Genomic DNA, 13,941 nt, shown 5'->3' with positions numbered 1-13,941 from the left:
GAAGATCGGTAAACTGACGAAATTATCTGACATTGCCCAGGGCATTAGCAAGTTGAAGTTAAAGTGAGTAGGTTACATAGTAAATAGAACAGATGGCTACTGGTGTTTTAAGTGTCTGGAGTGAAGATCACGCTGTGGGCGTTCTACAGCTGGGTGATGAAGACTATAATCATATGATTAAATATTAGATAAATAGATCTCAAAAGATCTCGCAAATAACTTTAAAAAGATAAAAGATAACATAGAAATCAAATGCGTGTCCCACAATCAAAAACTGTAGTCTTTGACCACTAAACTGCACAAGTTTTTTTTTTTTTATAAAACTTGAATTCTTACACTTCATAATCGGCAGTGAAATACAGCCGTCAATGATAAGCCAGCGGGTCGTGTAGAGTCAAATCCAATCTATCAAAATTTGACACGGGTTTCCGCTGAATATGACACGAGAAGGCTTTTACAGAAAGCGTCATTCCATGGTACGTTTACGCCTTTTTTTTCTAAAATATTGATTTTTTGACGACGATAGACTATCATGCGTCTTTTTATTCGTAGTATTTTTATATGGATTAAGGTGTATAAAAACATTGTTAATTTATAATATTCCTAATCCAAATAGAAACACTAAACATTGCATTAAAAATATAAAAGTTTGGAAGAGCTATTTATAACAAATTTTTAATTTTTGCTTTTGTAATAGAAATGGTTAATATACTATTTTGTTTAAATAACAATCATATTTCATATATTCACGCATTCAGAGACATAAAATTGGGTAAATGACACGCTATAGTAGAAACATGTACCTAGTAAATGTTGGTATGATTATTGTCAAATATCTTAGATAGCGTAATTATATAACATAAACAAATACATATGTCGGACAGATAGCTTAAGTAATGATATAGATATAAACGTAAGATTAGCGGTTTTAACGGCACTAATATTATTTTGGCAATAGCTATAAACTTCCAATACGACACAGTTTCGTAGAATCTTCTTACATTCGACTAACAGCGATCCTTGAGAGATTCAACATCTCCAGTGATTCAAACTTTATTTTTCTTGCCGTCGATGTGACCTCATTCATACTAAATACCCACAAGTATTCGTATCTCGATTTTACACAATAATACACAAACATTTATCAGAGAAAAATTTAGAAAGGCATTAACAAACAAGTGACGTGTGTTAATTAGACAATAGAATATATAAAGACAAAAAAATGAACAAATTAATATTAGTTATTAGAATGCATTTTACCAGAATAGTATAGAATAGAATATTATAAAAGAGAATAGTAGAAAAGAAGGACGAAGTAAAACACGACAATCGCCAATCTTGTTATAGATAAACAAATATTTTTTCTGGATACGGACGGAGGAAAGAAGAAAAATAAGTTAAACTGAATTAAAATTTACAGAGAAATCAAGTATGTATATATTTGATTTCACTAAATTTTACATTATATATATTTACATGTATATATATACACACATATATACATACATGTCTGCAGTGGCCAGAATGCTCGAAGTACCCGATTCGATGTTAACCAGAAACAAATTGTGTTTACCGAGAATGGTGTTCATAAACTTAAAGCTGCGAGGATTATAATCGCATCCTGGCCTGTGCACTTTACAAGCTGGACATTTTTTTTAACAACTGAATATTCGTGCCTTGATAGAGTAAATATGATTTATTCTCCAACTCTGGTTTTACAAAAGTAATCACTGTCGTTGATCCAAAGTAAATATTAATATAAATAAATCAATAAGTAATCCAGTTCGTGTGTATTTAGTGTGCATTTTGTATTTTTTATAACAAAACTTTTCACGTGATTTAACAAGGACGATAATCGAAAATATGCAAATATAAACGTTAATGCAATATTTAATTTTTGTATTATTAACTTTCGAGTTAAACTTATTAAATCGGTTATGCAAATTGAATGCTTTTATAATTTTGGTTTGATAATAACATTCAGGTAAATAAATTGGATACGGCTGGTTTAATTATACAGTAAACGTGACTATACAATAGATATAATAAAAAACGTTACGTTTATTCTATGACAATGTGCATGTAATTTTTGTTTGTCTAAATAAAAAATATTATCTTCCTTAATATATGATTGTCAGATATGGAACTACACACAGAAAGCGTAAAATACAAAAATCACAATCCAAAATTAATATAAGTCGGTCGAAACACAAAATAAGAACAAAAGTTATATGAGAAAGGACCAAAGTAACAGATGTTCCAACGCTAGTCATCAAACTAAAGTACCAAAGGGCCGGATATATGTCAAGGTTAACAGACTGTAACAATTGATTCATTATTATTATTTTTGTCTATAGACACCCACTGTAAAGCCTATCCCAAAGATCACGAAGACCAGTTTCTGGCTGCCCTCACCAAAGGTCTCCAGAGACCTTCCCAAAACTTAACTATATCGTCGATTACCGGCCGGTGGTCAACACTTAAGAATCACTTGGCCCCAACGGCCATCAGCTACACGAGCGATGTGCTTCGTTCACTGCCACTTCGGACAAACGATTCGAGCTACGTCGATGACCTTAGTACAACAACTGATTGGTGAAGACCAATTGGGAAAATTACACAAGACTAGATGGCACTAGAAATGTTTAGACAGTTAAAGAAAAGGAATTAGAGCTGCAATCTTTAGTGGAATCATACGAATTTAATTAACCACACAAAAGACTAATTTAAACATATTTACTAACACGAATAAACATTTCAAAAATATGTAATTATTCGATGCAAAGCGCTTTTGCACTCGTAAAATGTTTGAAGTTCAAAATTCTCCTCAGAAGTAACTCTTTAATAAGGTAACCCAATCCGGTAAAATCGTACCACGTAGCAGCCCGAGCCCAGGCTCCCCAGGGGCCCCCGAGTTTCGCTATTTTAAAAGGGACCTTAGGTTAAACGGAATCTACAAAATCCATTTGGACAGCCAAAAAGTTTCATAATATATTAAGAAATATAAAACGTTACATTTAATAAAGCCAGTTTTTTAAATTAGATATATTTTCTTGAACCTAAATCACTGTTATGTTTGTTAATATATGCTAATCAAAAATGAAAATTAAAGTGTATATTGGTTTAATTCTCTGAAAGGAAATAACTAATTGTTTGCAGATCAAGGATGGCCGAGTTCCTTGGCATTACAAGCCATTTTGCAAAGTTTGTTATTTTTGGCGAGCCGCAATTAAATACGTATTTAAAATGTATGTTGTAGTTATTAAAAATACAGAAAATATATAGTCGAAAACAAGTTAATAGAAGTACAATGTACATATGTTTATATATTAATTTTACTTCATGATAATTCTTTAAATTTTGTTTTATAATTAATGGTACCACTTCTCAGTAATCTATTTAATACTGATCGGTATTATAATATCAAAAAAAATATTTTTATTAGAGAAAAGAGAACTCGGGTATAATTAATTCACAGGAGCCACAAATAATTTTTCTCTAAGAACGTCATGTGGCTCGCGTGTAGCAAGTTCCTTCCCTTCCCTTGTTGTACCTCTGTAATAGACGATATGTTTTCAATATTTTATGATTTCGCGCGACTGTCTGCCCACTGTGTGGTTCATCTGTTTAGGTTAAATGTTCCTTAGAGGAAAATTTATTTTATTACACGTTTATATGTTCTTGATAATGAGAACAAGTTTGGTCAAGAAGACGTACTGCCATATTTCTAGGACACATTACTCAGTTAAATACAACGTAAACGACCAAAATTTGTGACCATTATTTACAAACACATAACGCTAAATAACAAGCCGCTGTCTTAGACTTTGTAGAGAAGCATTTAACTTTGAATAGTTTTACTACACTGCCCTAGTTCATTTGCGGTGTTTGTTACATAATGGACTATTTAGTGAGCTTTTGCTTTCTGTTAGTTAAAGTTTATGTGAAAACGTAACATTATTTATTTCCGTGCTTTAAAAAATGATTTTTTTTTATTTCCCAGATCAATATTTATTTATCTAATCTTAAGGTTTGTTCATTGAAATTATGTGTTGCTAACCTTTGCAACTTTGATTTCTTAACTCAACTTGATCCGAAATTGGCGAGATTAACTGGACCCTCGACTAGGGGAATTAGTATCAGATATACTCGGTTCTTTAATAATATTCGACTTTATGTATGTCTAATTTATGCTTAAAACTATAGTTTATACTTCCTTGTTTTATTATTCTAATAAGCAAACGAAGTTTACCCTTAATAATCTAAGAAAGAAAACAAATATACAGAAAAAGCTTCCTAGCTCATGGTATAAACTATTGATTTGAGCATATAGCCAACAGGAAAAGACTTCAGTTTTATCAAATAACTGAAGATATATACTAATAACAATATATACTTGTAAACAAAAGGTATCTTTTTTGAGAGTGCACTCGATTGTACATATTTGTAAGTATATTTACTATCAAATATATATACTATATACATACTATGTACAGCGTATTTATATTTATAAATATACATATATATATATACATATATAAATATATACATACATACATATATATATATATATATATACTCTGTCAACGCTGTAATACGTGTACATTTTTACAACTAGCGTAGAAATAGAAGACTTAAACTTGCGATCGATGGTAGCGCGTTCGATTATCGTGGTACAATCTTACATAATTCACAATTTGATCATTAATTATAAAAGATTACCATAGCCCACAAAGACGGGTACACCAATGCCTTGTCGTAAACATCTATGAGCTTAAACTATTTTTAGGTGAAGTGTATTTCATTATTTATCAAACTATTTTACCGCCTTGTCTGTCATGGTCTTTGGTATCAGGAACCATTGTCTATTCATCATTAACATGCCAAGGGATGCCTACGATCTCACCACAATGAGTGGTTTTACACTGATCACTCATATTAAAACTTAGAGGTATATGTAAAAATTATAAAAAAAAATGGAACTTTTTCATGTCCAAGATCAGATATTATTACAATTATCATTTAAGCCTTAAGACCTGTAATGTTGGACATGGGCCTCCCCCATAACTTTCCAGTAGGACCTTTATAAGGTTGTCTATCTAACTTGATATTCTACGCTTTACTTATGGGCTCTTGGTCTTTATTCCAAAGCCCGGTTCCAGCAGCCATTATTATTATTGCATAATGTTATACAATCGTCTGCAGATAACAAAGGGTTGAAAAGCACTTAATTTTTAAATTTTCTCCGTACGTGTATCAAGTTTAACACCTAAGGTATGTGCATAACCTCAACGTGGAGAATTAAAATAGTTGATTTTTCGATATCGATAGCTCACCTTTGACGTGAAATGGTATTATGAAATTAAAAAGATTGATATCCAGACAAACATTTATTTTCGATTATATAGAGTTTATATTGTAATTGGATAGCAACAAAATTTTTATCTCAAATATAAATCAGTTAAGAGCATTGATAAAATAAAAGAGAATATAATACACAATTCAAACAAAAGCTGGTTCGTCACTATTTGTAATCGGAAATTGAATCTGTCAGATACCGGCACAGCCTTGATCCATTGTTTCAGCGACAAGAAAACGCTTTTAGCGTGAAAAACATTATTCCAACCGTACATATTGTTTACAAGACCCCACTCGGGATTATGTTACGAAAACTTGATATCGATAGGTAGAAGAACAAACAAGGCTCGAGAGTGTTTGGAGTTGCCATTATATCAGAGGACGGTAAATAATCAAATGATAACGACGAAAAGCTTAACGCAAAATATGGACTATAATTTAACCTCATATAAAGCTATAACAAAAATTAATACAAAATTTTAATTACCAAATAAATAAAATAATGTCGCAATCAATACTTAGCTATCATTACACGAGAAGACTTTTATCAATAATATACTTTACAAGGAGTAATGAAGTTTTTGGTAATGTAATCCCGCTGTTTAAAATTGTCGACAACGACATTCTTGTTACCTTATCAGCCGTGGTCGTTTACTTCAGGGCTTATTGGCAAGTTCATAGTCACACAACGATCTACTCTCACTACAAAGTATTTTAAAAAGAATATAAAATACATGTATAATAAACATTGAAATATCCGGATAGAGAACACATATTCTCAACGTGTTATCACTTATAAAGTTAACAATGTTTATATACTAGCGTACAGATGTTATTTGTAAAGTTTATTTTTAAATTTAGCAATAGCAGCTTTGTCGACATAATGTCCTATTATTAAAGTGTATACTTTCAGTAGTAGATAGAGATAGAGAATCCAGACTTGCGATCATAGGTCGCGGGATTCCCAGAATCTTATGTAATTCACACTTTGTGCATTAATTATATAGGATTTCCACTGCTCACATACAAGTTTCCAGAATTTGAGAGGCAGCAACTTGCCAAACGTGGTGAGTATATATCCCCATAGGTATTTTAGGGAAGGCCTATAAGAGCTTCTATGGGCTAAAATGTCGATGAAGATACATTGCCCATAGAAACATTTACCTACACGATATATTCGTTTCTTCTATCATTTCCTACATATTTTAAAAGGAAATAAATAAAATATTTTAATAAAAATCGTAAAATAATTGTGAATCTGCTTATACAAATGCCGTATTAAATCTGATATATGTCATTAACTAGATATAATCACTAGATGTAATAGAATATAAAACTTTTCATACACACCTTCGTCCATTGATAGTTGATCCCATATAGCGACTTTAGTTCCGGCAGGGTCGCTAAGCGCGACGTAAGCTATTTCGCCACGAACCAATCTCAGGTCGTGATCCAAAGCCAGTATCCAGAATGTTACTGCAACAAAACACATTATTTATTATATTAAATACATCAATTGTTCAATAAAACAACTAATTTCCTTTTAATTTGAAGCGAAAAAAAATGTTTTTAATAATAATATAAATTCTTTCTAAGTAAAAAAAGGACCAATATTTAGCCACTTCCGCAAATGCAGTGGCAGTCGAGCAACAAAGTGCACCGCCTGCCAGCTCGCTGATAAATGCGTATGCGGCAAACAATGCGAATTACCGTTACCGTCAAATCACTAAACACGTGTTTCACCCCTCCACGGAGCATCTTCAGGAGTTATGTTACACCGATTAGGCCCAAACACAGAGACTATCACTACATGTGTGGAAGTGGCTAAATATTGGTCCTTTTCTTACTTAGGGTGGACTTCCGCAAGGTAACGCCTGATTCCATTAAATATAAATTCTTTTATATTTACATAATTAAACCGCCGAGTTAAATATCCATATAATACTGGCAGATAAGGGTGAGATATAAAAACATTTTGAACATCGAACAGATTTATAAGAAAATTATGAAGTTCTTTTCGTCGTAAAATATACCTAAACTGTATAAAATAAGATACATTTTGCTTAACCTTTCAGTAAATGAATTTGATTCAATTAAGTTATGTTTTGAGCGAAACATAAATTTAAGTATCGCGAAGATACGAAATGAACTCGTAAAACAACACCAGCTCAAGCGAAATTTATTGGAGAAAAAGTAAACATAACAATAGATATTACACAAAAGCTTGTCGGTGAGTACTTTTTTACAGCGTGTTTATGTGAAATTTTATGACTATTTTAACTTTATTTCGATAAAATGTTAACAATTTCGCATAAACACAAACGCAAATCAAAATTTTGGTACAAATTGGCAGTGGGCATCTATCTATATCTTCGTCGTCTTTTCAGCCCATAGATGGCCACTGGAAGGCATAGGTCTGCCCCAAATATATCTACGAGGTCATATACTTATAGTGAATATCTCTCGATCAATTCAAATGTCGGTAAAATAATAGTGTAGCAACCTACTTAATATTAGCAGTGGTAGCCCAACGGTAGAGGACTGAATCTTGTGATTGTAGGTCGCGGGTTCGATTCTAGGATACAATTTTATTTAATTCACTTTTTGTGAATTAATTACATAGGATTTCCATTTTATAAGCAATTTTCCAAAGGATGGGCAGCAGCGTTCTCTGGGTACCATAATACCACACCGCGATTGCCAATCCTTCTGCCAAGAGTGGCGAATATGGTGGATCCCGACCAATATATCTTTGTGGCATGCTATGCAGTAGCTGTCTAAAGGTTTAAACGATGAACCGAACCACAAGACCTTGAAAAGACAAAGTACCTAAAGGTAGTACACAACAAACAAAATCTCATCTCTTTTCGAAAGTGTCATAAATTTATTTTCAAATTTATCAAAATTACTTTTAATATTTTAAAATAGGTACATACTAATTTAACATAAAATAGATTGTTTTTAATATTAGGGGCGCCGTTTAATATTGTTTTCTGTTTAATTTAGTTATTAAACTTTATGTATAATCTAGCATAATTATGTTCAAAGCTGTGTATGATTATGTTCAGCTAATAATAGGCAATCATATTTTTGTACCTTCTTAATTTATATTATGTATTTCTGTTGGTTTGTTAGTTTAGAATAGATATGCATGCATAAGAATTGTAAAAATAAAACACATCTCGAGTTTGGCTATAAATTGAATACAGTTTAATCCCAAAATACCATTGTGATGTTCAAAAGTCAATTTGTCCGTAAGCGCTCGCAGAAGCTGTTGGTGGAGAAATGTACGGGCCGCTGCCTTGTAATTAATTACACCGAGTAACACCCGGTTTACGTTCGAACTTGAACAATAAACCAGAAGTTAACAATAGACGGACAAGTTCGCGGAGCCGTCGCCATTACTTCCAAAACTTGGCTACTGTAATGTTTTTACATGCACCAACGTGTTTTCGAATGTGGTCGGACTCATCTTTGAGTTTGAATAGTTATCGAACTTGAAAACATTTGTTTATACTGTGCTTAAATGTGCATAGTAAATGAATATTTACATTGCCATTCTCCTTCCCATATACTGCATCTAGATGGAAACATCTAAATAAACCGTACCACGGAAAGCGACGATACTGTCTTGAATTTTCATTTATACTTCATTATAAATTAATTTGAAAATGCATATCCAGCAAGAGCACAAAAATCATCATATAGTCAAAATCATATATTTTTTTAAGTAGTAGTAGGAAAGATATTTAGTTTGTTAAACGGAACTCCCAATATAATCTGTAGTACTAAAACATTGCCTATCTTCTCAAAATTTGTAAAAATTTAAAGGTGAATATTTTGTTCTTTGTGATTTTGATAATATTTTTCATAGAGACGTATCATATCTTTAAATATTTTATTTATTTATATTACCTAACTTGTAAGTAAGAGTTGTGCGTTTGTCTAACATATACTATATATTTTGTGCTATATGTAATTATATACACATTTAACATATTACAAAAGGTATATAAATGAAATGCAACTAAAATAAAGTGCAGTTTTGCTTTATTTCATTATCATCATATCAGCCAGGCCTCCCCCCAAAAATCATCACAATGACCAAGACCAATACTGCCCGCTCAAAAAACTTTCGTCCTCAACGGCTAATCATCAATTTGCTTTATACAGTGTTATTAATTTTGTTATTGACATCACTATAATACGCGGGATGTCGCAGGACTGGTGGCGATCTTTAGCAGCGGGCGTCCATTGGATGAAAAGTAGAAAAAGATGTGTCTATCTTTAAGCTTCGTATATGACTAAGGGAGATATTTAAAGAAGAATGACTCTTCCCTCTTTGTATTGAACAAATAAGAAGCTAGTAAGAAAAGGACCAATATTTAGCCTCTTCCGCACATGCAGTGGTAGTCGTGCAACAAAGTGCACCGCCTGCCAACCCGCTGATAAATGTGTCTGCGGCAAACAATGGAAATTACACAACCGCCACCGTCAAATCACTCAACACGTGTTACACCCATCCACGGGGCATCTTCAGGAGTTATGTTATGTGTTACACCGATTAGTGCCAAACACAGAGTCCTAAAAGGCATAAATAAGTAACAAATAAAAAAACTGTGATTTGGAAATATTTAAAATTGCTTACTTGTTTCACCAGGTCTGTAATGATGACGTGCCGGTCTAACGATCACATCTCTAACAGGTCCCAGGAGTCTGATCACGCTATGACTCTTTGCAGTACAGTCATCGCTGCCCACGCAACCAACTGTTGTATGAAGTGTACAGTGACTGGCCGGAGATGCTGGTATTTTGAGTGAGATTATACCATAACCTGTAACAAACAAAGCGGTTAATTCTTAAGAAACATGAGCAAGCACCGGAAAGAGCAAATTGTAAAAGATTTCAAAAACATTGTCTTTGAACCGACACAAGTTAAGGAGTAAATATTATTAAAATGGAAATACAACGTTCCATTTAAATCCAACTAAGGCGTCGTGGGTCTTCAATATCGACAATGAAATCGTTTGGAGCACCTCCAAATGGAAAAGATGTCGAAGAAAATTCACAATCTGTTTGCACACTAACTACTGAAATAAACGAAAATTTATTAAAAATTTAGTAAGTGTATGTGTATAAACAAATAAAACATAGTTTTAGGTTTCCGCAATACAGAAGTCTTTTCTATTTTTTTCTGTTTTCACTTATATATCAGTAATAGTGTATAGCGTATGTACTATTATTAAACTTAATGTATTATTATTGTAAAATGTTACAATTACGTCATTCCTCATAAGTAATGTATGATATGTATGCATTTACTTTATGATATTTAAAAAAATGATTTAATATTTGGTGATATAGCCCTCAGAATAGTCTTATTGGAAATGTCCGGGGGACGCCTATACCAGCAGTGGAAGATGTACAGCTGAAATTATGATTGTAAAATCTGTCAATCGCGACTACGTATTTTTTGTCTTCTACTTTTAATACGAGTATATATCTTTACATAAGAGAATATGTTTTTTATTGAAATTTAAATTTATATTTTTTTTAGCGATAAAATAACGGAAATTCAATATATGTAATTCAAAAGTATGGTTAAGGTATAGTGTTAATCGCTTTAAGAAATAGCCGCTAGTACCGTGTTTCCGAAGGGTTGGCCCACGTTCCACGCTTTTATATCATCGACGTTTGTTTTTTTTTCACTACATTGATGTTTATGGTTAGTGTATTTCATACTTCGTTATAAACCATTGTGTATTAGATTAGTTTCTTAAAATGCTATTCTGTAGTCTCTGCATTGTACACTGCAGAAGTAAAGAGATGACATCGCGCAATATTGCTGTGATAAATTATTTGGAGGCTTGTATCTACTCATGTTTCAATAAATAAATGATTTATTATTATTAAAATCTACGTGTTAGGTAATACAAAACAATACATTATAATGAATACTTTCAAATAAATATTCATTAGGCGCGCGAAGATTCGGAATTGTTACATTAATCTTCATCTGGCAATTACAACAAGAAGTTGAACGGAATAATTTCTGTACATGGCTCACAATTCTAAGTATAAATGTGTGTGGTAGGTTATTTATTCTATTCGTATTTCACTAAGTAAGTAACACTTCAATAGTTTTTCTAATGTGTATATGAGGTGATTGGTTATAGATGTTTGAAATCCATTCAAACCATATTAAGCGTTTTGATAGTACTTTTACTATAAAAGTGAATAGCCAAGGAGTGAAACAATCTGCCGACTTAATTAGGTCGAGCCAGTTATAACTTATGAGTCTTCAAGTAAAGAGTGAATAGGTATCTTCTAGGCAAGCACGTACCATAGTATGCTTAATATCAGGCGAGACAGAAGCCGAATGGTTTGCCAATATAAAAAAAAACAGTATAAAAAAATATTTTTCAGAGTGATCACTTTACAGATTATAAATAGCTGTAAAATATATAAAACGGTATTTTTCAAACGTTTTGTACCATGCTCCACATCAGCTTTTTTAAAATTCTTACGCACCTTTTTACAACAAACGTATTTTTTATAATAAAGCGAAAGGGTTAAAATTATGTCGAGTCCACTTTAGAGTTGCCTTCTTTAATGAAATCTAAATTAAAGCTTTTTGCTGACAATTAAGCTATAAATAAAGCCTTTAGATATACAACCAATCACCCTGTATAGGCTTTGATTTATTTCCTAAGGTAATATGTTTACCTGTAACAATATTACCACTGTTATTCCTCAAGTTATATTACAAGTAATACATAAAAATAAATGTACTCGTAATAAAGTTTCATTTAACTATGTAACCCATGTAAGTAATATAAAGTTTTACGATTAAAACCTAAAAGGTTTTAATGTAGTTCACATTAATGGTTTCTGAAAAACTCCGCCGCACATCGCGAGAAGAACTTTCTCTTACGGGCTGTGTGTTAGTCACGAAACCTATTACTGAAAGTGTCATTCAAACACGCTCTGTAACGTAAACCTTAGCGAATACTCCGCCATTGTGACGGCTATAGTAACTGTTGGGCATACTCTAACTCAGAAGTTAAGTGATATTACGAGGTTAACATATAGTTTGCGACACGTCAAATCCTTTTATTACTTGCGTCTATTTTTGTATTAGTGGTTTGTGATACAAATAACAACAAAGATGAATCCGATATCGAAAAAATTACAATTTTACAGGAGAACACATTTAGTGAATCAAAAACATTTTAGGTTTCTCTTGTGTTAAAATAAGATCTATTAATTATAACAGGTTTAGCAGATCTTTGCTTCTAAAATTATGAAGAAGTATTTTTATACTCCGAATACTTATAGGTGCCAGATTTTTTTCAAAATTTTCAGACTTTTTAATAATTTTGATTCAATTTTTATACAATAAGCATTTTAGTTAATATATTTTTATATGTCAATGGAGATGGTTTCCTTATCTGTTTTTTCTACTTGGAATTAAAGTAAAGATCTTCACAAATGATATACAAGTTTTATTAGTCTAGCCAAACTATTAAAAATAGAAAAATAGCAATAAAAAAGTATAAGAGTCGTGAAGCGAGCGACGTGCTAAGCGCTGGGACGGTTGGGCAACTGGGGATGCAAGCGCGCGCAGAGCCTGCCGAGCTGCGCGTGAGTCTGTCGCAGCGCAGGGCCGTACTCGGCACATATATCTATATTATTTTATTTTACCTATATATTTACATCCAATTTCATTAATTTTTTTTTTGTAATCTATCGTAAGATTATAAAAAATGTTAGGGCAGCGCCGCCGATATTAAATCTATGATTATTTCACAGAAAAGAACTGCATTGCTGAGCTATTTATAACTTAAGACCTATACATTCCCTAAGAGTTGTTTTTAAAGAGATTGGTATTCTTACTATTGCTTTGCAATACATATTTCCCATATTATATTTGCGCCATTATTTAAAATCTTATATGAAAAATAGTGATAGACACATGATAAATACAACAAATAAAATTAAACTTGTAACGCCTTAATTTCTTCTTCAGAAAATTAACAAATCCTCCATGGGTCTGAGCGTGCACACATATCATAAAATTTTATCAATTGCCATGCCATTTTAGCGTTATACTTTTTGATAAAGCATCTTCCAATTTTATGTTTTTCTAATTTAAGTTGAGTAACCATGCTTTTCTCCATGGATCATTAACAAGTACTAAGTTTATGGACGTGTTTATTCGATTATATATGTAAGTTTTTATTTGATAAAATTATTAAATTTTTTATACAGTAATTAGGGGACATTGCATGAGAGTACTCTTCAATTATATAATAATTAAATTTTAGTTTTTCATTTCCATTATGCAGCAAAGAAAAAGAAAGAACATAAAGAAAGAAAGCACGTCTTATTTAAAAATATTAAAGTCGTAACAGTTCGAATATAGAAAGAAATATCAAACAAAATAGTAACTTTAGTTCTAAAGCAGGTAGAGTTTCAAATAAAACAAAAAAGTAATGTTTTTTGTAACAATCTCCAACTCAAACTTCGAACGTCAAGTAACTACTGCGCTTACGACAAAAGTGGAAAATGTAGGTATTTCTA

General features: G+C 32.0%; 1 protein-coding gene across 1 annotated transcript in view; it reads right to left on the bottom strand.

Annotated features, from left to right (window-relative positions):
• The window catches only part of LOC137926736 (C3 and PZP-like alpha-2-macroglobulin domain-containing protein 8), a 158,157-nt gene that overhangs the window by 123,755 nt on the left and 20,461 nt on the right, over positions 1 to 13,941 (bottom strand). Inside the window, exons 3-4 of the mRNA XM_068770426.1 lie at positions 10,007 to 10,192; positions 6,709 to 6,834 (exon numbers count right to left, since the gene is read on the bottom strand). Of these exons, the coding sequence (XP_068626527.1) occupies positions 6,709 to 6,834; positions 10,007 to 10,192 (312 nt within the window). The remainder of the gene's footprint in view (positions 1 to 6,708; positions 6,835 to 10,006; positions 10,193 to 13,941) is intronic.

The sequence above is a fragment of the Battus philenor genome, unplaced genomic scaffold (assembly GCF_028537555.1).
Source record: "Battus philenor isolate CCGP_79_NKW_IND1 unplaced genomic scaffold, ilBatPhil1.0.hap1 SCAF_10, whole genome shotgun sequence".
NCBI lineage: Eukaryota > Metazoa > Arthropoda > Insecta > Lepidoptera > Papilionidae > Battus > Battus philenor.
The sequence above is the reverse complement of the archived record's forward strand: the minus strand, read 5'-3'. Positions and strand labels throughout refer to the sequence as shown.